Below are 24,848 nucleotides of genomic sequence, written 5' to 3' on the forward strand. Positions count from 1 at the left end.
CTCATTGTAAGTTGAAAATTTTATAAGTTAAAAATGCAACTAACATATCTAACCTACTGAACATCACCAGTTGGCCCAGCCTACCTTAAACATGCTCAGAACACTTACATAAGCCTAAATCTGTGCAAAATCATCTAACACGAAGCCTATTTTACAATAAAGTATTGAATATCTCAAGAAATTTTATTGAATAATGAAATGGAAGTGAAAAAACAGAATGGTTGTATGGGTGGAGAATGGTGGTTGGCATATCAGTTGTTTACCCTCCTGATCATGGTCTGATGGGGAGCTACAGCTCGCTGCTGCCCAGACATCATGAGAGAATATCATACTGCATATCACCAGCCTGGGAAAAGATCAAAATTAAAAATTTTAAGCACACTTTCTGCTGAGTGTACCTTGTTTTCACATCATCATAAAGTTGAAACATTGACGTTGAACCATTGTAAATTGAACCAGCAAATTGACGACCATTGGTACTGAGCTTTGCCAACTTAATATTTAAACTGTACAGAATTCTTATTACAGCGTTTGCATTTAGTCATTCTTAACAAATCATTTTGGCATCAACCTAAAGTCAAAAGTTGAAGAACTATTCCATTGTTATTATAGTAACCCTAGTTCCTCAAGTTCGAGATGCCATACATTTTTAGATACACTGATAATATAATAACAGGTTTTAAGGGGGAAAAGACTACTATAAATATAACACTTATTTGTACATTCTTTTTCAGTACCTCACTCAATGTTTGAGAAAAACTTCTTCACTTTTTTCTTAAAGTGTTTTTTTGTTTTGTTTTGTTTTTTAGTTTTTTTAGAAAGAGACAGAGCAGAGCAGGGGAGAGGGATGGAGAGGGAGAGAGAGAGAGCCAGAGAGAGTCTTTTTTTAAATTTTTATTTTACATTTATTCATTTTTTTGAGAGACAGAGTGCGAGTGGGGGAAGGGCAGAGAGAGAGACACACACAGAAGCTGAAGCAGGCTCCAGGCTCTGAGCTGACCAGCACAGAGCCTGACACAGGGCTCGAACCCATGAACCATGAGACCATGACCTGAGCCAAAGTTGGATGCTTAACTGACTGAGCCACCTACGCACTCTGAGAGAGAGTCTTAAGCAGACCCCGTGCTTATTGTAGAGCCTGATGCAGGACTCAATCCCACAACCCAGGGATCATGACCTGAGCTGAAATTAAGAGTTGGAAGCTTAACCAGCTGAGCCATCCAGACACCCTTGAAAGTTTTACTTTTAAGTAATCTCCACACCCAACATGGGGCTTGAACTCACAACCCTGAGACCAGAGTCACATGCTTTACCAACTGTGCCAGGCACCCCAAGAACAAACCTCTTTCAGATTCAGCCTATGGATTCTTCTGAATCCTTTGTGACCATTGACAGTTGTGCATAGATAGCATCATGAGGATCCTCTGCTTTTTATCACCTGGCCTAGTGATCTTGACTTTCTTAGCAAATGTAGGCTTAGGCAGTCTAATTGTTAGCTATATTGTAGAATACCAGGGTTTCATTTGTATTCCCTATTTGGTTAAATTCATAATTTTGTTCTACTGTTAATTAAATTAACCCTTTCTACAAGGTAAACAGCTTCTTGTGAAAGTTATAAAGAAGGTTCTAAAAAATATTTGGTGCCTGAGAATCATTTTGTGATGAATGAGTTAATCATACCAACTTAACTTTAAAAATTCTGCTATTTCTCCTGAGATGTCTGTCAGTTTTTATTGTATGTAATTACTATGCCCATTGTGTAGACCGGCAATCCTCTTCTAGGGTCCTCTGGAGTGCTTGGCTGTTGTTTTGCTAGAAAACATGAAAGTGTAGTCATGCCTTCAGCAATAAATATTTGCTTCACTTATTGTAAATATGCCGTGCTAAGTCCTCCCATGGGCAGACAGTAACAGCTCTGTCTCAACTTACTCTCCTGCCAGCAGGTGGCAAATTTCTTTTAACATAAGTTCTAAGTGGCCTCCCAATTTTAGAAATGTTAAGATGTGAACAAATACGAGTCTGAGACTAGAGGGAATAAAGCAACTGCCTAAATGAGGTAAACTCTGAGTATTCAGGTCAAAATTAGAGTGCCCAGAGTAGACAAATAAAGTAAGCAGCCTCTACTCCCACTTTGGTCCCCTAATAGAATAGTGGCTTACAGGGGTTAGTTGTATCTGGGTGGGCCGCATATATCACTCACAATATAAAATAGAAAGTATTGCAAGAAAGTAACAGAAGGTAGAAAGTATTAGGTTGTGTAAGAGAAGGATGGAGCAAATGCTGTGGGAATCCAGAGGAATAGAATACTTCTGCTTGTATAAATCAGGGCAGAGGAGCAGGTGGCATTCAAGTGGATATTGAAGAAATAGGTGCTGAATGAGGCCCTGTGGAGAGAAGAGGCAGACCATGGTGACCATGAAAAAGTACCTCTCAGATCTCCAACTGTGCAGAGCATAATTGACTGAGGGCCCCAGTTGCCTGCTCTGAAATCCATCACTGCAGTTGTCCTGCTTCCAAGCTTCCCACAGGCTGTTCCTAGCTGATGACTGAGTATGACAGCAATACTGTAGCGGGCAGGCTTGTTCTTGGGAGACACTGCAGATGGGAGACTCCTCCGGTGGGTAACTTTGTCTCAAGGACTCCCTGGCTGCCTTGCCGAACTTTTTTTTTTTTTTTTTCCAGATAGGCTCTATGCCCAACATGGGGCTTGAACTTATGATCTCTAGATCGAGAGTCGCATGCTTTATCAACTTAGCCAGCCAGACGCCCCCGCCTTGCCAAACCTTTAAAGAATATTTTAGGACTGGGGTGCCTGGGTGGCTCAGTTGGTTAAGTGTCCAACTTAGGGTCAGGTCATGATCTCACAGTTTGTGAGTTCGAGTCCTGCATCAAGCTCTCTGCTCTTAGCACAGAGCCTGCTTCAGATCCTCTGTCCTCCCCCCTCCCTTTCTCTGCCCTTTCCTCCCACTCTCTCTCTCTCAAAAATAAATAAACATTAAAAAAAAAAAAAAAAAAGAATTTCTTAAAACTGCAAAATAGTCTAAGATACTTCCATCTTAACTTTCCTCCTTTACCCCTCTCCTTCACAAGGTCAGACCTGTCCCCAGTCTGACATTTCTCCTGGCTCCCTCCCCATTTTCCCTCACAGGTGTTTTTCCTAATAAATCTCTTGCATATCTAATCCTGTCTTCGTGTCTGCTTCTTGGAGGACTTGGACCCAGTCCTTCTGGAGGTGCCAGGTAGGTGTCCTCAATGCATTTCAGATCTACTCTTTCATTTGCTTTATTTCCCACCTCTTTCCCAGTTACCACTATGCTTTAGAAGTTGGCACTATCAGATATTCTCCGAGATAAGAGACATTTTAGGCAGTAAAAATCAGGAAAATCCTGAGGAGAAGAGGAAGAAGACCTAGAAGATTATTAGAAAGACATCCTAATTATTTTCTTATTCTAATTATTTCTTTAAACATTTTTTTTTTTAAACAGAAAGGTGTGTTTTATTGGTCAGGACTCTTTTGGTTACAAAGGACAGAAACCCAATGCAAATTAGATTAAGCAAAAGGGTTAACTAGTATGATGGTGATGACATTGAGCTACATCTCAGGAACAAGCAGAATCAGGGACCTGAATGGTACTGGTATGCTACTCTGCCTTTCATTTCTGAAGCCAGTGAGATGGCATTTAATGGCTCTTGGACTTTACATCCCACAGCCCAGAGACCCAGAGAGAGACTGACTTCTTCTTTAGCTCCAGTTCTAATTCCTTGGGAAAAGCTCAATGTGACCCAGCTTGGGTCAGATGCCTACCTTCAAATGATTAACTATGTTCACGGGGACTGGGTCAGGGAAAGGGCCATGATTAGTGCTATACCAACATGGTGGGGTTGCATGCTGGATGTTCTTAGAAGAAGGGAGGAGAGTTGCCATTATGATCATGTATAGAGAGTTGGTCATCTGTTAGGTCTTCAGGGTAAAACTAGGATTTGAAATCCCCACTTCCTCTTTCAGGACCTCTCTTCTCTACCTTCTTTCTTTTTAAAAAATTTTTTTATTAAAAATTTTTTTTTCTAATCTTTATTTATTTTTGAGAGAGAGAGAAAGAGAGACAGAGCACAAGCAGGCAAGGGAGACACAGAATCCTAAGCAGGCTCCTGGCTCTGAGCTGTCAGCACAGAGCCCGATGTGGGGCTTGAACTCATGAGCTGTGAGATCATGACCTGAGCCAAAGTCAGACACTTAACCAACAGAGCCACCCAGGGGTCTCTACCTTCTTTCTGACCAGAACGCCCTATAAAGAAAACATCGATTTACTAGCACTTAAAGTAGTGAGAGGCTTCAAAATGCATTCTGCTTTCAAATGAGTCATGGATTATTTTTATTTTGCACCTTATTAATTTCCTATGGAATGTACTCATTTCTAGCAGGCAACTGACAAAACTGCTTTTGGGAATTTGGGAGCTCTGGGAGGAGAAAGATCTAGTACTCCTCTCTCCCCCTTCATTGCAGCTCTTTTGTGGCTGACAATGTCAGAATGTTAATGCTGTCTACAAATCCTGACTGTTGGCTCCTGAAGTCACAGCCATTGACACCCTTTGTGCTTTTTAGTGCTTTGGACATAGGGAAGGTAAGATTTCGGAAATGCGCTCTATTACCTTGATGGCCCAGCTCAAAACTGGGCTCCTTATCCAGCCCCCTGGCACAGCCATGATGATTGCTGCCTGGTGAGGCTGCCTTTGAAAGTTGGCATTTTGTTGGGACGAATTCAAGCCCCAATGGCAGACTTGGGTTGCAGTGGAAAGTAGATTCCAAAGCCGCCCCTGGAATGTGAACTTTTCCTGGAAACTTTCCATGCTGCCTCTTAGAGAACAGCAGGCATCAACGTATTCACACCAGGAGTCAATTAAAGAAACCCAAATTATTGCCATTCCAATAAACAATGATCTCTCTTCCTTTTCAAATAAACTTATTAGGATGGCCTAAAAGCCAGGTCTAATTACAGGATCAGATAGCATAAATCTGATTAGAAGCTTTTCGTCTACTTTAATTAATTTTCTCCTGCAATCAGAGCTATTTTTAGCAAATTTAAATATGTATTTAAACAACTTTCATGTATACTTTTTCTAAAACCTACTGGGGTTCTCTTTCATTCATTCTTCCTCCTTTTTGATGAGGCATAAATGTTCTTAGGACACAGTATTCTGAGAGGCAAAGTTTGGAGACTACCATGCCTTTACTGCCTGTAATATAAATACATGTATCCCGGATACACATAGATCATGTATCATAGGTTGGGGGGTCATTTAAGATAGTGCTGAGTAACTGGTAAATATTTGATTTACTGGAGAGAAAAGGGGAGGAAGCAAAATGGTGAGAATATTAGCAGTAGAAAATAATTTCACCTTTCAAACTTGTGTCTCAAATAGGACCTTCCAAAGGCAACCATTCTTAGAAATTATCCTTCTCTTGCTCCTCCACTCCCCCAGTCCCCTGCCACACCAAACACAATTTCCTCTTCCCAAGGTAAATCTCTATCTATCCAAAAGTTGCAAGATCTGCAATCTAAATAATTTAAATACTGATCTTATAGGTAGTAGAATGTATGTCATTAACCTTTACTTAGCACAGTGCCTGGTACATAATAGGAAGGAGGGAGGGAGATGGAGAGGGAGGAGGGATGGAAGAAGAGAAGATTCTCATACTCTATCATTAGGATTCAACAATCTCTTTGCAAGTTCATCCTTATGGTTAATAAGTCTGACTGGTGCAATTTGGTGAAATGGTATTTGACCAAATGCAGAGCACTGGCTAATGTCATCTGTCAGGTACCCTTAGTATGTGTGCATGAGGAGTGGGTAATTGTGGGAGAACTCTTTTTCCTTTGTAGTGGGATTTCTTAAGGGTCTGAGTTAAGATTCTATGTCATCTTCATGTTGATGAAAATTACTGCTGTCATTTTAGGTTTTTCTCAGTTCATTCTGTCCTTGTCAATTCTGATGATGAAAAAAGCTCCCTTGAGATTTTTTTAAAACAAATTTCCATAGAACTCAAGCAATTCCTTTCTTTTTTTCTTCCCCCCCCCCTTTTTTTTTGGGAGGCTAGAAAATGTTAGTCTGAAACATTTAAGTTTGACTACAATTTGCTAATTATAGAAATTACTCTTTTCTTTTTGTTACTTTTAATAAGTTCTAAAACCAATGTCTTTGAAACCAGTGATCATCATGTTTTTCTCCTTTTTCAAATTGGCCAAGAACAGCAGAAATAAAGGGGGAAGTTCTATGAAATCATTCCTAAGAAGTAATTAAAAAATCACAACCACCAAACATGAAATAAGATTTATTTTCTTGTTGATATATTTGAATAATTCACATTGAAATTAACACACACAGGAAAGGAAGAATTCCCTAAAGATTATTGCTTTAATATGTATGCACAAAGAGATTTGGGCCTTTTAGTAAAGGATGGGGACTTTGATCAAATGTAGTCAAATGATCTGTTTGCACTGTTCAAGGGGAGGTGATAGGGTCCACTTATCAGGGTCCTCTATACCAGCCATCAGGAGACCTCATACACTGTCTGCCTTAGAGAAAGAACCCAATTTGGCCAAACAGTAAATAAAAAAGAGGACTCACCACTGTCTGGGCCACTGCTGGCTGGGCTGAAGTTTGATAAAGTCTAATAATATCTCATGTTTACAAAGCAACATTTTCCTGAGGGCAAAGTGCTTTACCAACATTATCTCATTAACCTGTCCTTTGACTCTAAAAGCAACCTTATTTTAGTGGTATGGGTGTGAATGGAAGACAGAAAGAATAAAAGAATTAAATGAATTCCATTAAATTAATGGAATTCAGGTCCCTACATTTCCAGGCCAGGTTGCTCTCCTGTGGTCCATTATGACTCTTAGACGAACCATCTGAACCTATTCCAAGTAATGGGAGCCTCTTGATTTGGCATGACCTAATTTATTAGATTGTTTTTAACATTTATTCATTTTTGAGAGCGAGAGAGACAGAGCATGAGTGGGGGAGGGGCAGAGAGAGTGGGAGACACAGAATCTGAAGCAGGCTCCAGGCTCTGAGCTGTTAGCACAGAGCCTAATGTGGGGCTTGAACCCACAAATGGGGAAATCATGACCTGAGCTGAAGTCAGACGCTTAACCGACTGAGCCACCCAGACACCCCATGGCATGGCGTAAACAGGGAACTTGCCTTTCTCTGTTTTCCATGTGTCCAAAAAATTGGTGAAAATTCCTAAACATTCTACCTGTATCTTCTAATTTAGGAATTCTCAAATCTTGGTTCAATGAGTTTGGGGAGGTAGGAGGAAATTGCCTGAAGTCTTGGGCATATATGAATGCACTTGCATTTTTCTGGGGACTCAGCCCATAGTTTCCATCAGATTTTCAAAAGGATCTGTGATTCCTTGAACTCTGGGTTCTTAGTTTTGTTCTCTAGCTATAGCAAGGTATTGTAGCCAGTCTAGAGAAAGACTAGTATTTTGGAGTTCCAACTATGCATTCAGCTCTAATCTAGTTATAGGGTCATGGGGCAATGGGAATAGATTTTGGCTGATAACATACAAATCATATCTCTAAGGGTGCTAATACATTATTTGGTTCCAAATAATTTTCCAGATGTGACCCATTCATTTATTCTTGTATTTATTTATCCAACAGACTTATTCACTGAGTATACTATTTTCCTAGGGTTGGTGTAACAAATTACCACACACAAGGTGGCTTAAAACAACAGAAATTTATTCTCTCTCAGTTCTGGAGGCTAGAAGTTTAAAAAAAGGTACCAATAATACCATGCTTTTTCTGAAGTTTCTAGTGGAAGACACTTCCTTGCCTCCTCTAGCTTCTGGTGGTTGCCAGCAATCCGTGGATTTCCTTGCTTTGTAGACACACCAGGCCAATTTCTGCCTCTGTCATCACATGGCATTCTCCTGGAGTGTCTTTCTATCTCTTCTTGTAAGGACAACAATCATATTGGATTAAAAGCCCACCCTATTCTCATATGACCTCATTTTAACTTAATTAACTACATCTGCAATAACCCTATTTCCAAATAAGTTTGCATTCTGAGGTTCTGGGAAGGACATGAACTTTGGATGGATACTATCAACACAATACACTGAGCATCTCCAGGTACTAGATATTGTGCTGGGCACTAGAAGGTAAATATAAGAAAAATCACTGCCTAGGTGTAATAATACTTAATGCTCTTTTTTTATTTTATTTTATTTTTATTTATTTATTTAGTCCAGTAATCTTCCTTCTTTTTTTTTTTAAATGTTTTTTTTGTTGTTGTTGTTTATTTTTGACAGAGAGAGAGACAGAGCATGACTGGGGGAGGGGCAGAGAGAGAGAGGGAGACACAGAATCTGAAGCAGGCTCCAGGTGCTGAGCTGTCAGCACAGAGCCCCACACGGGGCTTGACTGACCGTGAGATCGTGACTTCAGCCAAAGTCAGATGCTCAACTGACTGAGCCGACTCAGTCAGCCTTGGTGGTTCCCCCAGTAGTGTTCTTTCTTGTTGGGATTCCTTTAGTTGTCCCAGGGTGGTGTAGGAATGTCCCAGGGTGATTATGGAGGTATCTAGGCCTTCACTTTGATTTTCTTCTGAGCCCACATTCCTGTCTATTTTTGCAGGGAGCAAGAGAGCTGGAGTTCATCCACTACAGAGCTTGATTAACTTTCTGTGGTCAAAATAGCTACAAATTCTCTCTTTCCTCAAAAAATGAATTTGTGACATGAGTATGTAGGGCAACTGTGAACAGATCAACATTACCAGAGTACTCTCTGCAGAGCAGGAATGTTGGGAGATGAGCTGAAGAGGTAGGCAGAAATCATGGAAGGACTTGCATGCTTTGCTTATGGTCTTAAGTGAGGAAGAGACAGTTATAGTTACATGTACCATGATTTCTTCTGGCACAGGGTGGAGATGAATTGGAGGAGGGACCAAAATGCAGGTAGGGAGACCAGTTAGGGGGCTATTACCATGATCTAACCAAGAAATGGTAATCATGGGGAAGAACTAGAATCCAAGTTAATTGGCCAACTGGAGGGGTTAAGGGAGAGGACAGAGCCAAGGATAAATTGCAGTTGCTGGCTGAGGAAAATATATAGCACCAGCTGTTGGATCTCAAACCACTGACCTTGTCTTAGGGGTCCACGATGCTTCTTAAATGCCCAGAGCCTGTTGGGCTGTAGGGGAAGCCTCACAACTCCAGGGGAGCATGATTTCGCTTGTAATCACCCTCTGTTCTATGAGGCAAGTCCCATAGAGGGAGCTACAGTAACTGGCTCTCTGATAGAGAGATGCCTGCTTTGCTTATTCTAACAGCAGTGTTGGTGGGTGGACTTTTAAACATTCCAGGATGCCTTGGTTGGGAAAAGGGACATCTCAAGCTGGGAGGTGACAGCCTAGGTTGGCTGTGAGACATTCTTGTGTCCCTTGACCATTTTAGCACTATGCACTCAACAAGTGAGCTGAAGTTATTTCCCCAAACCAGAATAACAGTGGTGACTTTTTCATGCTTGGAGGGAGCAATTAACTCATCTTTTCCAAACAACTCTCAAACTTCTTAGAGAATCTGTCGTTATTTCTCAAATTTCTCATCTTCAGGGAGAGTTTAGAGACTGGACACAGGGTGAACACTTGAGGAGTACATTAAATGGGTCATCTGGACTTGGATATTGTAATTCTTGAGTCACTTTGCCCCGGTGGGGGGCTCTTATTGGGCTCCCCTGCAACCCCTTTTATGTAAGAACACAATGAGGTGAGCTAAATCAAACCCACTTTGGCTCCTCAAGTGTATAAGCTTCCCCACTGGTGACCATGATCCTCCTGTGATACCCTCTCGTGTGGGATGAAGTCATTAAACATAGATCATGGAAAAGCAGGGTCTAATTCCCTGCTAATAAGTAACACATGACTTGGAATAAATGTATTTCACAATCCCAAGAGAAGTTAATCACAGTTTTAGTGATATTTCAAAGAAACAGTTGATTCTATGGATACTCACAATTCAGCACTCAGGGTTGGGGGGGGGGGAAGCAGAAAGCAGAAAGAGAAAAATGCATACAGTGTAGAAATAAAGGGATCTTTGGCAAGTTACTTAACTTCCCTATAGCCCAGCTTTAGGGAAATGGGAATAATAGTATCTATCTCAGAGAGTTTGGAGAGAATCAGATAAGAAGTGCACAGTGCTTAGTACACTCTACATATGTGCCTAGTGCATCAAAACCCTCAATGTTACCATTTATTATAACTCTGGGATACAGGAAATGAGAATAACAATAGAAAGTCAACTAATATTTGTAGAAGGAATGACTGAATCAAGGTGTCAGGGGCTCAGAAGCAGTGCTGTGTTCAGAATTTTCTCTTGCTATCTTGCTCTCTCTCTTTCTTTGCTGGGTTTTCCCTTTGATCTTTTTCTTTTTTCTTTCTCCTTTTTTTTTTTTTTTTAAATGCATTCCATCTTTGTGTTTCCTTTTTCTTGGTTCAGAGTGACAGGTAAGAAAGATCTCTGGGTTAAAAGAAGTGTCCCCAAGGAGAATGAAGCTAGCTAGCTCCATTCTAATTTTTCTTGAAGTCTGATACTATGCAAAAGGCTAACCCTTTCTTTCATTTTTTATTTTTTCTTTTTTATTTTTTTTAATTATTTTTTTCTTTCTTTCATTTTTTAAATCAAGTGTCCAGGACAGGAGAGTAAGAGACACAATAATTTTACCTCTATACACGCTGTAAGTGCCTTGGAGGTAGAAACTATTGAGTATTTATTTTTTTATTTAAAGAGCAGTTATTTTTGTTTGTTTGTTTGTTTAAGGTAATGTCTGTGCCCAATGTGGGGATTGAACTCAAGACCCTGAGATCAAAAGTTGTATTCTCTACCAACTGAGCCAACGAGGTGCCCCAAAACTTGAGTATTTCCATTCATAAGCAGAGCCCAAACCTGGTGTGTTCCGACGAACAGAAAATTGTGTTTTTTTAATTTAAAAATAAGAAAAGGCAGTTGAGACAGCATTCTGATTGGACAGCAAAGACTGCATTTAGATTTTTTTCGGTAGCCACTTGAACTGCTTGGACAGATTTGGGGAATCCTGAGAGACAAACACGGAGCAGTTATAAATATATAATAGTGGTGGTGTGAACTGAAAGGAGACTTAAGTTATCTGAAGTAAACATTTTGTACAACTTGTGGACCAAAAGCCACTTAATGAATAGAGGAATTGTCGGTTGCCTTTCTCTCATCAGAGATGAACTAACGGAATTTCCTTGCTGTTCCATTTAACTCTTACAGTGAAATAGATTCCCACCTTAAATAAAGTAAGAATCCACTTTTATAGGGGGAGATCCCCTAAGCAGGACCTGAATGGAGAACTTGAAAGTTTATTTTTTAACCTTCTTTTTTGTCACTCACTTGTACTAACAGTAAAATGAAACTTCCTTGTGACTTGAGAGGATGGTTTGGTTTGAAACATTTGTTCTCATTTTCTGGGGTTCCTTTGACTTTATCAAGCCATTTGGCTTTTCAGGAATGCTACAGGGAGCACTGGCAAATGCATGCTATGCTAGAAGCTGAGAGCACTGCAGGCCAAGTATTACAGCACTGACTGACTCTCCCCTAAAAAAGTGTGCTATTTACAAATTTAATTCCTTGGAAATGCTAAGTGCAAATGGTGATGAAAATGGCAACAAATCATCCTTAGAATGAATTCTGCTAAAAATTACATAGTTTCCTTTTAGGCTGGTATGTGTCTTTGTGCAAGGGTGTCAAGTGGCATCCATTTGACATCTATGTCAAGCCTCATGGAATGAAACCCAGAAGTTAACAATGGGATATGCAGCTATAACTATGGTATTTCAGTGTTAATCGTGAAGGATAGAGAAAGAGAGAGACAAAGAGGGGAGATGTACATGTGAGATACAGTTTTTTAAAAACAAATTAAATGAAAAAAGATCTCACCTTAACATTTAAGTTTTTTTCTCCTTAAGTCTGCCTTCCTTTAGATCATCAAAGACCAGTCTGAACCGTCTCATACACACAAGACCCCTTTTATTTAAAATAGTCTGCATACACACATACACACACACACCACTGCAGCCGCCACCACCACCACCAACCTTTCATTTCTTTTCTGAAAGAAATCCATAATTTCTAAGCAACGTAAAGCTCACCTAGGCCCATAAACTAAAGAATGGACTCTATATCCCCATCATATCTAACTCACAGGCCTTAATTAGCAGATTAGCAAACAGTTGTACTGGCAAAACCTTTTGAGTTGCTTATTTACCTGTTTCTGCTATAAAGTCTCCTGTGATTGGACCCTTCCCTCTTTTGGAAATCCAGTTATCTTGCTGGCAAATGTTGCAAGCCTGCAAAAACACATCATGAGAGAGGCAATGTTTCACTTCTTTCTCTGCAAACGCACTGGATTTGCTGTTGTTGTTGGAACTTGTGAAATTATCTCTTGAGGGTTTTTGTTTGCTTTTTGTTTTTTTAAAAGAACAACAACAAAAAGAGTGTTGCCTTCAAAATTCACAGTTCCTGGAGCCAGTGGTAGAAAGAAGAGAAACTTAACTGTGTTCTCTGGAATTGTTTTCACTCTTTCCCCAAAATCATTTCCTGTTTGTTAAAGAGCACTCCAATGGGAGGTAGACCTAAATTATTCCCCATTCCATAACCTTAAGGGCCATCTAAATTCTCTGTGCCTCAGTTGTTCCTTCTGTAAAGTGTGGATAATAAAAGGGTATTTAGAGTGGGGTGCTTGAACACGCTCTCTTTTGAGCTCATGTTCAATGCTAATGCTCAGGTTGATTCCAGAATTCCATATTAAGAGTCTGTAAAATGAGAATGAGAGTAATTTCCACCTTATAATGTATGGATTAAGTGAGTTGATGTAAGGGCTTAACACAGAACTTGCCCATTGTAAGCACTCATTAAAGGATAGCTATCATCTTATCATTTCATTATGATAATACTGCTATGGTATATATGATAATAATACTGTGAAGATTCTTGTGATTCTTCCAATAGACCTTTAGAAAGAGGGTTTCCATGCTGCTAAGGTTTGTTGTTCTCATGCTCTTGTTCAGTGGGCTCTTGGTTTGTAAGCAGCATAAACCTTCTCATTAAGTCTGTGTCCTGATCCTCAGGCTAGAATGAGCAAGGGCAGAAGCCATAGCAATGGAGGAAATCTCTGGAGGGACTCTTAGTCCAACCTTCCAAATGGTTTCTGGTGATTTCTGGGAAGTACTTCTCAGGCTCATTCTTGATGCCAGGCCCTTGAACCCCAATGTGGAAGCATATGCAAGAACAGGGAGCACCCAGCCTTCTAGAATTCAAACAGCATTTATGAGTCTTCTGCTTCTCACTTAAAAAACAAAAATAAAACCCCCAAATTTTCTGGGGACTAGCACTGAAAATGCCCTCCTTAATTCCATCCAGTCCTGATGTGAAATATTTTCTTCACTTATTCTTTCTTCAATTCTGGGTTAAATTAAAAAGAATAATAGAGAATGGAAGACATTAAGGCCTCAGTAAATATTTATAGCATGGTGATTAGGGGCACAAGCTATAGCCAATTTGCTGGTCTGTGGCTCACCTTTCAGAGCCCAAGTTTCCTTGTATGTAAAATGAGGAATAATGATACCTACCTCCTAGGATTGTTGTGAAGAATAAATGAAATAATTATATATTAATAACAATAGTACTGACGTGTACTGACCTCTGTTAGATGCCAAGTACTATGGTACTATACTATATCATACTCAGACCTTAGCATAATGTCAATGCTTAATAAATGTTAGCAGTTATAAAGGTAATGATCATTAACACAGTAAGAAGGGCCAATCTTCACTGTTGTTGGCAACATATTTGTACAGTCACGCTCCCTTTCACAAAGCTGGTCCAAATCACTTGTCACTCCCCTCTCCCTCTTACGTCTCTCTCCCGCTGGCCATACCACATCTTCAAAGCATACTGCTTTGTGGAAAAGATGGCCAGAGTCAGAATCTTTGGGAGACCTGGGTGGAACTTTCAGTGTGGCCTGGCCTGTGATTACTCATGACACTGAACAGGCTGTGTTTAGCCTCACTGATTTCCCATCTTCAGAATGTGATCAAGATACTGCTACTCAAAAAAATAAAAGTAAAATAAAGATACTGCTCCTCATTTGTTGTTAGTACTTTAGGATCATGGAGAGAAAGATAATCTGTAACACAAAAGATGGTGTTTTGGTTCAATCTCCATTTGTGAGGCTGGTGTGGGAAATAAGTGAGGTCAGGAGTGTGTGCTTACCTCTGGCAAAGGTTCAACAAAGGACAACACCTTCCAGAAGTCAGTGTGCTATACCCAAGGCCTAACACAGCACCTGGCATGTCCTAGTTCCTCAAGAAACAATTTGCTGGCACTGAAGAAACTCATGATTTTAGCTCCAGGACTTGTTCCCTACATCTGCTATACCTCAGGGACCAGCTGCCACCCATCTCTCCTTCCAGCTATCCCAGATCTGGAAACTGGAACTAAATCCTACATGCCATTTATTTTTCTTTGGAAATTAAAAAATATAATTGGGGCTACGTTATGCCATACAAACTTTCATTGTTGGTACTATATTTCCTGCTCCCTGTCCTGTCATACCCTCCCCAAGATGATTTTCCCTCTGATTGAATTGGCCTCTGCAAGGCCAAGCTGAAGTTTGGGGAACAAGTTTTCCAAAGGTGAGTAGTATTAGGTTGTTGTCTCACCAAGATCATTTGAGCAGCTTGTTTTCATTCATGGACTGTATGGAACTTTATCTTCCCCTGCCTTTGTTTCTGCTTCCTAAATGCCCTTTCTTGCTCCTGAAATGCCCATCTCTCAGAGATCACTTCTGATGGTCCAAGCTGAATCTGATGCCAGAGTCAAGATACATAAAGAGATTTGCAGGTGTGAAGCATTAAAGGAAGTGAAATGCAAAAGAGGTGGACTTGAGCTCCCTAAAAGGACTTTGCAGAGTGAAGCAGACTCCCCAGCTAAAGTACATTTGAATTCCTCACAATAGCTTTCATTTAATTTTGTTAGTTTGAAGTCTTCTGAAAAAGACTTTAGGGACAATGACCTGGAGAAGCATTCAAGTTTTTGGCTGAGTGTAACTGATCCAAATCAAGAGCCTCTGTCCTATTATTTCAGCCGCATAAAATGTTGATTTGGCACTGAAACACCCAGCAACGGCAATTCCAGGATAACAAGACTGCAGCCAACCTGGTTGTGATAAAGACATGGTCTTTGAGAGAAACCAAGATTCCATGCAATAACATCCCTTTGGTATTGAGGAAGATGAATTATCAGATGGCAGAATGCAATTGCTAATGAAGAAGAGCAAGGAATGACACAGTAGCCAGTTCAAGAGACTAGACAACTCCAAAACTTACATTTTGACTTCAGTATATAGTAATACAGTAATGATTTTACTTTTTGAATTGGGCTTTTGAAGGTCAATGTAATCCTCATTTTCCTTCACAGAGCACACACTGGCTTGGTTGGCTAGAAAGTAAGACATACTGGCCCACAGGAAAAAAACACAAGAAAACAAAACAAAACAGGGATTTCAAACCAGCTATGGATGATCCACAAAGGGGTGGGCCAGTTCATACTTCCTCCCGGCTGCTTGGAATCACAGGATGCTGGAGGAAGACCTTTGTCTCACAAGTTACCCTCACCAGATGAGGAAAGCAAGACCCACAGAGGTGAAGAAACCAATATAAGAGTGCACAAATTATGGATCACATAATCTGGGTTCTTGGGAAATGCATTCTTGCTGGACACCCTCCTGCCCCTGCAATTAAATGGTCATTCCTACCACTGAACTTCCATAGCACTTTTCAGGACAGGTTGTGTGGCATATTATAGAAAGTGCACTGAGTTCAGAATCTGAGCACACATGAGAATGATTCCTTTCTCCTCAGGTGTCACTTCACCTCACTGAGCCTCTCAGCTTCTTCATCTTTAAAATAGGAATTATTATGGGGGTTCCTGGCTGGCTCAGTCAGTGAAGCATGTGACTCTTGATCTTGGGGTTGTGAGTTCGAGCCCTACATTGGGTGTAGAGATTAGTTTAATAAAAAAAATCTCAGGGGTGCTTAAGTGGCTCAGTGGGTTAAGCGTCTGACTCTTGATTTGGCCCCTCGTCATGATCTCATGGTTTGTGAGATTGAGCCCTGCATTGGGCTCCATGCTGAGCAGATCCTGTTTGGGATTCTCTCTCTCTCCCTCTCTCTCTGCCCTTTCCTGGCTTGCATGTTCTCTCAAAATAAATAAATAAACTTAAAAAAATAATAAATAAGTAAAAACATCTCTGTCATATAACTACAGTACTTTGAACATCAATTAAAAAATAAAATAAGGTAGGAATGATTATATATTGAAGGGTTCTTATAGTAATTATGAGGATAGTCAAATAATGAATGTGAAAGCAGCTTTTAAAAAGTAGTAAATGCCACCATATGTCAAGTAAATATTATTCCAAACAGCACTTGAACCTCTATAATGACACTTACCAAGTTCTGTGTAGAAATGTAATTAGTTGCTTATTCCTCCTTGGGAAACACCCTACTCACCATGAATTATGTCACAAGTTATTCCAGGTAGACTGTCTTTCTTACTTTTATCTGTGTCCCTCTAGTCCCCTTCCAGTCCCATCAGAGCACCTTTTATATAGTGACTTCTTGAGCAGTACTTCTTGAACTGGATCACTTATAGTAAACCACCATTGTCTTAGACAAACTTCCTTTTTTCTACCACTTTTGTACTGATTGAGAAAATCACAAGTGACTGAGCTTTTTTTTCCAACCAAAGAGAATAAGAGATACAATGTGTGGTTATCAAAAACTGGACATTTTACTTTATTATTTTTTAATGTTTTATTTATATTTGAGAAAGAGACAGAGAGCGAGTGGGGAAGGGGCAGAGAGACGGAGACAGAATCTGAAGCAGGCTCCAGGCTCCGAGCTGTGAGCTGTCAGCACAGAACCTGACATGGGGCTCGAACTCACGAGCAGTGAGATCATGACCTGAGCTGAAGTTGGACACTTAACTGACTGAGCCACCCAGGTGCCCCAAAACACTGGACATTTTAATGGTGCCCTTTTAACTAGTTTATTTTTGTATGAAATGTGAGGAATACAGATTCAGATGTAAAAAATGTCACAAATTGAAAACAGTTGAAGAAGCAAGTTTTATGAAATCAGTTTAATGCCACTAAGGGTGAAATAAGAGAAAAAGAGAATAGGCCTATGAATTAAGTCCACATTGGTGTGCTTGTGGTCTCCTCTAGGATTTCCTGGAGCCCTGTAGACCTTATTCACCACCCACATATACATATATAAAAATATACCATCTATAAATAGCCATTTGCCTTTTCAGTGAAATTAAAGATGGGAGAGTTAGAAGAGAATTTCCCAGTATAATTACAGGGCTCAAACCTACAGCTGCTGTCCTCTTATAGTTCTCCCCAAAGAATTTCTAATATCACTATTTTTTATCAAGAGCACTTAAAAAATTGTTTAATTACAAAATGTTGTCAACAGCACATTTATTTATTGCCATAATTTCCCACATACCCACTTAAAAATATTACGTGTTGCGTAGGATTATTGTGTAGAATAATTTTGGTTTATAAACTACAGAAAATTCTCACAAGTGTTTCTGCTCCTTATCTAGGGATTAACACCAAACTGCTGCCAATGTTTTAAACTCTACACATGCCCTTTCACAAGCACTCTCTCTCACATATTTTCTGCTAAGATGTGCCTCTTTAAAAATCCATGAGCTTCTAAAATTCTTAGGTAAGAGTCATCTGTGTAAGGATGCATCCCAATGTGAAAAGAATTAAACCGAACACTTTTATCTTTGCTTACAAAAAAAGCAGGTAGTAATTTATTCATACACAGTCTTTGTTCCCTCACTAAAGACCAACGCTCTTCAATCTTTGGGCGTCCTTCAGGATGAAGCAGCTCTGAAAAGAGTAAGGGGACACATTTATAGGAGCAGTCACACTGCTCTACCCACACAAGGGTCTAAGTGCCTTTAGCAGTTAATTTGTGAGCAAAAAACCCCATTGGGAGCCTTCCACCTACTCTAAAAGCAAACATTCTTAACAGGCGGTATTAGTGTGGTGTTAAAAGAGGCATGCTTTAACCTAAAAGGTGTCATTTTATGAGCAAAAACTGGATAAACCTAAAGAGACTTTAAGTCGCTATTTTTTTCCTTCCTTGAAGCCAAAATCTTCACAGATTCAGATGACCTCACACTCATTGTGATGTTCAAAACCCAGGAGGATCTTTAAAGATGCTCTGCACAGAGTGCAGCGGTGTGGCTCCCTCCTCCCGGTGAGGACTGTCACTGGTTTTCCTTCTGCGTGTTTGTAAAACACGCCAGCCATGTGAGCAAGCCTGTTAATTAAAACAAAAACGGAACTGTTTCTGTTGAGCTTTAGAACTACAGAAGCTTAGAGCTGAAGTGGGGAAGGAGAAATAGCAGCGTCCAGTCTGCTGCTGGGTCTTGATGGCTGCTCAAGAATGGAGCGACTGTTAGGAAAAGCCAGGAAATAGGCACCTGATTTAAAGAAGAGAGAAGAGTGGAAAAAAAAAATTAAAGCTAGTGAGGCTCTTGGAATTGGAAGTATTTAGAATGCCTTTATCATTTCCCTGAGGGACTGTTTAATATCAAAGTGCCTGGTTAGGAAGGCTTCTCAGTCTAATCTGATTCCAAAGTTAGCCTCTCAGACCAGAGAAAAGAATAGCTTCAGTGGCTTGAGGCCATCCTGGGGTCAGGCATGGAGTCTATTCCTGCCGGAGCTGCTGAGTCACTGCCACCTCGGGGAATCACTTGACCTCTGGTTTGGTTGACCTAGAAGGTAGAGTGAAGCCTACAGCTGAGAAGCCTCCATACTAAAGGCCCTTGCTATTAACTGGAATCATCTGACCAGCCTCCTGAACCCAAGATTTAAGAATTTAAGGATTTAAGAATTAACAAATTAGGTAAGGTGTATTAGAATACAAAAACATCAATTAAAAAGACACACACACACACACACACACACACACACACACACACACGAAGAACTCACTGAATTCTTCCCAAGAAAAACATCACCAGAAAAGCAGACCAAAAATGTTTTCTAGTCCTCTTTCAAATATGTTCTGCACCTCTGAAGGGTCAGATAGCACCTCTCTAAAAGATGCTTATTCTGTACCTTCAGTAAGTTAATAAGTTATCCAAAGCAAGATGTGAAAAGGCTTAGGGTTGTGTGGAAGGGTAGTGTGGTAGTAGGCAGGAAGCAGCAACAACAGAAAAAAAAAATTAAAGGACAGATAAAGCATTCATTACACTATATTTTAAAAGGCAATAAGACTTCACTAATATAGAACATCTACGTGACAGACAGATCCAATGGTGTCCCTCCACACCTTCTTTTCATAACACAAAGTTCTGTTCTTTAGCTTAAATATATATAGAAATTGTAAACTAAACATTCACTTTGTATTAAAAAAATTTATTTTGTGATCTGTACATGTGATAAAGTGGGGCTTCCTTGTAGACTTTTAAAGGAAAAACAAAACAAAAACCCAAAGTAAAAATGTATAAATACAATATATATTTTCTTACAAAAATGGGAGATTTACAAAATATACATACTGCACTTGTCTCTATTTTACAAATTTCACATGCAAGAGATATAACACAAAAGATGCCAAAAACTGTATAGTGGGAGTTTTAAATCTGACAAATGAGACCATTTTGGAAGTTTAAGAAACACAAGGTTGATGTTAACTTTAATATAAAAAGCAGCTCCACTCAAGTGAACATTACATATATAAAGTAACTTGTACTCCTGACAGTACCCTCTCTGATCTGAAAACTGTTTAAAACAGCATTTTAAAACTTGTTTTGAGAAATAGCATAGTGTTGCAAGATTGGAGGGTGGTGTCAAAGGTGGAGTAAAGGTTAGCTCCCATGATTCTCTGCTCAGCTTTAGAGCATTATGCAAAAGAATCAGAGTTCTATTATAGAAAAAAAAAGTACATGATTTAAGATTAATAAATTTAAGTCATGCAACACATTTCAAAGAACTCCAGAATTACTTTGAAGTTTACCTTCTTTTAATGACTTTCCTTAAAAATGGGACCCATGGTTTGAATTGTTCGCTTCATTCATTATCATTTCTGTAGGTCACCTCCCCACCCAGCCACACAAAAACAGGGTCAGCATACACATGATGTTTTATAAACGGATTTATGGAACTCAGAAAACAGGACAAAAATGGTTCTTTACTTAAAAAAATTTTTTTTAACTTCTTTATTATGGAGGCTGAGGGTATTATTCTTTTCCTTTTATCTTGAAGGATTCAAATTGGAAGAAAATAGAAAACCTAAATGTAGGTTTATAGGAAGGAAAAAAAAAAATAAAGGGAGAGATTTCCCTGAACATTTTAACAGAGCCTGTAGACAGGATCATGTGTTCTGAATTAAATTTATTTAAAACAAATACAACAAAACCCCTTGCATTTTCCTTTAGCCGAGTCAGAACCTCTGCCTGATTGGGGTATGGGAGCACACTGCCCTTCACTTTTCCTTAAAAAGGAATGTTTATCTCAGCCAAATTAACATCCAAAAGGAAACCTCTGATTTGTGCTACTTTGCCTATAAAAGTTGCTGTCTTCACAGTTATGCCTTTCCACAGGGAGACACTTTTGTTTCCTCTTTTGTCTCTTACAACAAAGACAAGGGGAAAAATGCACTCCTGTTTTGAAAAGCAACAAGTCATTACTTCTTTTCAGAGTATTAAACCAAATAAAACACCCTTCTTTCTTCCTTCTGCCTTCTGCAGGAAATAAAAAAGTAGCAGAAATACCTACTACTCGTCTCCTTTGCCTCATCTCGAAATGTTATCTTCATTTCTTTGCATCCTCACATTAGGATTCGAGGAGGCAAGCCTCTCAAGACTTCCAAATGCTTATTTTACAAGAACTTGAAAGGCGTAGGAGAGGAAAAACAGGCGGGAGGGGCCAGGGGAGGAGAGCCTGTAATGTCTGACCCTGGAAATTAACCCATCTGGGCTCCAGTTTGGCCCCAGTGAAAGGAGATTATGGTTTGACCACCGCTTGACAAGGACACCGCAGGGAGTCCTCCCTTTTCCCAACAAAGCCGCCGCCGCAGACAGAGCTGTACCTTTCACCCGGGCCTCACAGGAGTGAGGACAGGCCACTTGTCTTGCAGCAGGGGAACCGCTCACAGTCCCAGTTCAGCCCTGGAGCCGGGAAGAACTCAGAGCAATCTCTGCTGGGTTCAATCTTGATAGACCCCGGTCGGCCCATACCGTACGTGATTAACATCATCGTTATCATCATCATCATGATCATCATCCTGCAAGTCTTTGCCAGAAGTCTTTTCATTCAAACCGTTTTTCCACCCAGACCTCCTTATCCAAACACACCCCTCGTCCCAAATCTACATATCTCATCTCTCTTCCAGGTCCCTTCTCCTTGGAGGGCAAGGAGGTTACAGACAACCCCCACCCCAGCAGTTGTCTCCTTCCCGTGCCTCTCCCCCTCGGAGGAGATGGGGGAAGGGAGGGTGGGGGAGGGGCCGGGGCTCATACCGCAGTCTCCCCCTTGCTGCTGTGGCTGAGTCTGTGATAGAAGCGGCGCCACGACTGCAGAGTCTTGCCGGACCAGATCCAGAAGCCAGTGGTGATGCCCACGATCATGGTCATCAGGTACTTGATCATGAAGACAGTGAAGTCAGGGCTCATGGGCGGGAAATGGCCAGGCGGGCAGGGCACCGCGTAGCTCTTGCAAGTCTGCAGGAGCCAGGTGCGCTCCCAGTGTTCGCGGAAGGCCTGCTCATAGAAGTAGCAGGCCAGGACGATGGTCGCCGGCACAGTGTAAAGCACGCTGAAGACGCCGATGCGCACCATGAGCTTCTCCAGTTTCTCGGTCTTGGTTCCGTCGTGCTTCATGATGGTGCGGATGCGGAAGAGCGACACGAAGCCGGCCAGCAGGAAGGACGTGCCAATGAAGAGGTAGACGAACAGAGGCGCCAACACGAAGCCTCGCAGCGCATCCACGCTGGACAGGCCCACGTAGCAAACCCCACTGAGCAAGTCCCCATCCACCTGGCCCATGGCCAAGATGGTGATGGTCTTGACAGCGGGCACGGCCCACGCGGCCAGGTGGAAATACTGAGAGTTGGCTTCAATGGCCTCATGGCCCCACTTCATGCCAGCTGCCAGGAACCAAGTGAGCGACAGGATGACCCACCAGATGGAACTGGCCATGCCGAAGAAGTACAGCACCATGAAGAGGATAGTGCAACCCTCCTTCTTGGTGCCCTGCGCCACCGTGCGGTAGCCGTCTTCTGAGAAGCGCTCCACGCACACCGCGCGGTCCTCCAGCAGGAAGCCAGCCACGTGCGCCACGGCCACCATGAAGTAGCAGCCCGACAGAAAGATGATGGGCCGCTCGGGATAGCTGAAGCGCCTCATGTCCACTAAATAGGTGAGCACGGTGAAGAGCGTCGAGGCGCAGCACAGCACCGACCACACGCCCACCCAGAGACGGGCAAAGCGCCTCTCCTCTTCCTTAAAGTACATTAGGCCGTTGGCACGGCCCGGCTCGCACGGGGCGCCGCAGTCGCGCTCGCCCAGGAAGCGGTAGCCCAGGTAGGGGGGCACCTTGAGCTGGCGGGGGCACGAGAAGGGGAAGGCAGAACGGCCCCTGCCGTCAGCGGCCCCCGGGGGCAGCGCGGTGAAGGGCAAGTCCGGCATGTAGGGCGCGGTGGGGTAGGCTGTGGGGCCGCCACCTGGGCCCCCGGAGCCGTCCGACGTGTTCTGGCCCACGCAGATCTCGCCGGCGCCGTGCACCGGGAAGTTCTCGCAGCGCAGCCTCTCTGGCCACTGGAAGCCGAACTTGTTCATGAGCGCTTCGCAGCCCTGGCGGGCACGCTCGCACAGAGAACGGCACGGCGGGATGGCCTGATCAAGCACCGTGCACACGGGTGCGTACATAGAGCACAGGAAGAAGCGCAACTCGGGAGAACACTGCACCTTCACCAGCGGGTAGAACTGGTGTACCTCGAGGCCCGCGTCCTCTTGATTCGTGTGGCCTAGCAGGTTGGGCAGGATGGTCTGGTTGTAGGCAATGTCCGTGCATAGAGGGATGGAGATGGGCTGGCAGAAGCCGTGGTCCGGTACCGAGATGCCCTTCTCGCCGTGGTAAGGCTGCGCCCCGGCACCGGCGGGCAGCGCGCCCAGCAGCGCAAGCACTAGAGTGCACAGGCCCAGGGGCGAGCGCGACGCGGCCGCGCCGGGGCCCCGCATCGCCGGCCACGGGTGCAGCGGCGCTCTCAGCCGGAGGAGCGCGACGAGGCAGCCGAGAGAGGCTTGGATCTGGGGAGGCGCGGCCGCGCCCGGCTCATGAGAGTCCTCCCGGCGCCGGGGCCGGGCCGTGGGCGGCGCGGAGCTGAGGGCGCTGCAGCTGGGGTGCCCGCGCCGCGTGGGCGCCGCAGCCGTCTCCGCCCAGCACTCAATCAGTCGCGGGGAGCCCAAACTCGTCTGCCTGGGCCGGGGGCGCCAAGGGGGGCGGCCTTCTCCCGCCACGACGTAACGGTGTGGCTTTTTCTGCGACGAGGAGCAACAAGCGTCTCCGGTTACCCTTCAAATTTCGCTCAAGTCTCTCGACCCACAGCGCACAGTAACGCACGCGCCCCCCACACCAAGTCCGGCCCGGGGCAGCCGAGAGCCCGGCGCCGCCGCCTGCTAGCCGAGGCCGCCTCCTCGGCGGTGCTGCTCCGCCTCCTCGCCTCCAGGCTCTGCTCGCCGCCGCCTCCTCCTCGTCTCCTTTTCTACTCCCCCGCTCCTTCTTCAGCCCCAAAAGCTCGGCCCCCAAGTTTGTGCCAAACGGATGATTCTCGTTCTGAGTCCGATAGGCGCCTTAGAGCCAAGAGCTCAGCTAGTTCTTTTTGGAAATCCAATTATACTGCGTCCCGAAGCTGCGAGGGCCCTGTGCCCGCGGCCTGGGCCTGGCCTCTCCAGCCTCGCGAAGCCCTGGCCCGTGAATCCCAACGCCCGCCGCCGCCGCCCGCCGGGAGGGAGCGCAGAGTAACGCCTCGGAGTCGCGCAACTCGCCAGAAGAAGCGTCGGGCTCGCAGGGTTCCGGGCCGCCCCGCCCCCTCCCCTCCCCCCATTCACAAACCACTCCGGGGGCGGGCCCTCGAGCTCCAGGGCGGCCCAATGGTAGCCTTTGTTTTCTGTGCGGCGGCCTCCGGATTGGGTGGAAGTCGGAAGGGCCGGGCGAGGGAACCGGAGAGGCGGAGTTTGCAGCGCTCTGGGCGGATTCCTGAGGGGAGGGGCAGGGGGCTGGGACGGAAAAGTTAAGAAAAACTTTTACGGTGAATTCGCTCGAGGGTGGGGGGCGGGGGGGTAAACGCACCAGAAAGGGAATTTGCTTTAAAGATTTGTTCCTCTTCCGGGTACACTAAAATACACATTCTCGGACCGGAGGGCGCACGGAGAGAGGCTTTTGCTGGGAGAAGCTGAGAATAGCGCAGCGCCTCAGCGGAGAGACGACCCGGAGTCACGTTAGACCTGCCAGAGCTGAAAATGCGGGGGTTGGCAGGGGACTTTTGGGTATCTGGATCCTAAGTGTGGGGTTCGGTACCGAGCGAGAAGGGGGTGCGTCTCGCAGATCGCTTTTTTCTCCCCAGACCCAAACGGACCACGTGAGGCCACAATCTCTCTCACTCCCTCTCCCCGGCTATAAAAAGGAGGAGGGGCCGCGTGCGTGGAGAAATAGGAGTCGGGA

The 24,848-nt window shown here is 43.3% G+C and overlaps 1 protein-coding gene across 1 annotated transcript; it reads right to left on the reverse strand.

The window, feature by feature from the left end:
* Nucleotides 1–207: 207 nt before the first annotated feature.
* FZD7 (frizzled class receptor 7) lies at nt 208–23,511 on the reverse strand. Its single transcript, XM_019436625.2, has 3 exons — nt 21,647–23,511; nt 12,300–12,381; nt 208–346 (listed from the first exon to the last, which is right to left on the reverse strand). Exons 1-3 carry the CDS (start codon nt 23,363–23,365, stop codon nt 339–341), a joined length of 1,809 nt encoding a protein of 602 aa, XP_019292170.1. The 5' UTR covers nt 23,366–23,511; the 3' UTR covers nt 208–338.
* Between the last annotated feature and the right edge of the window lie 1,337 nt (nt 23,512–24,848).

The sequence above is a fragment of the Panthera pardus genome, unplaced genomic scaffold, assembly GCF_024362965.1.
Source record: "Panthera pardus isolate Hobbes unplaced genomic scaffold, ASM2436296v1 HiC_scaffold_10, whole genome shotgun sequence".
Classification (NCBI taxonomy): domain Eukaryota; kingdom Metazoa; phylum Chordata; class Mammalia; order Carnivora; family Felidae; genus Panthera; species Panthera pardus.

Excerpts from the sequence above, each read along its gene's own strand:
- FZD7 (XM_019436625.2), bottom strand. The coding sequence starts at position 23,365 with ATGCGGGGCCCCGGCGCGGCCGCGTCGCGCTCGCCCCTGGGCCTGTGC. Across the intron at positions 12,382-21,646 it reads GCAGCAAGGGGGAGACTGCG|GCTTGCAACATTTGCCAGCA; the intron begins GTATGAGCCCCG and ends GTGTTTTTGCAG.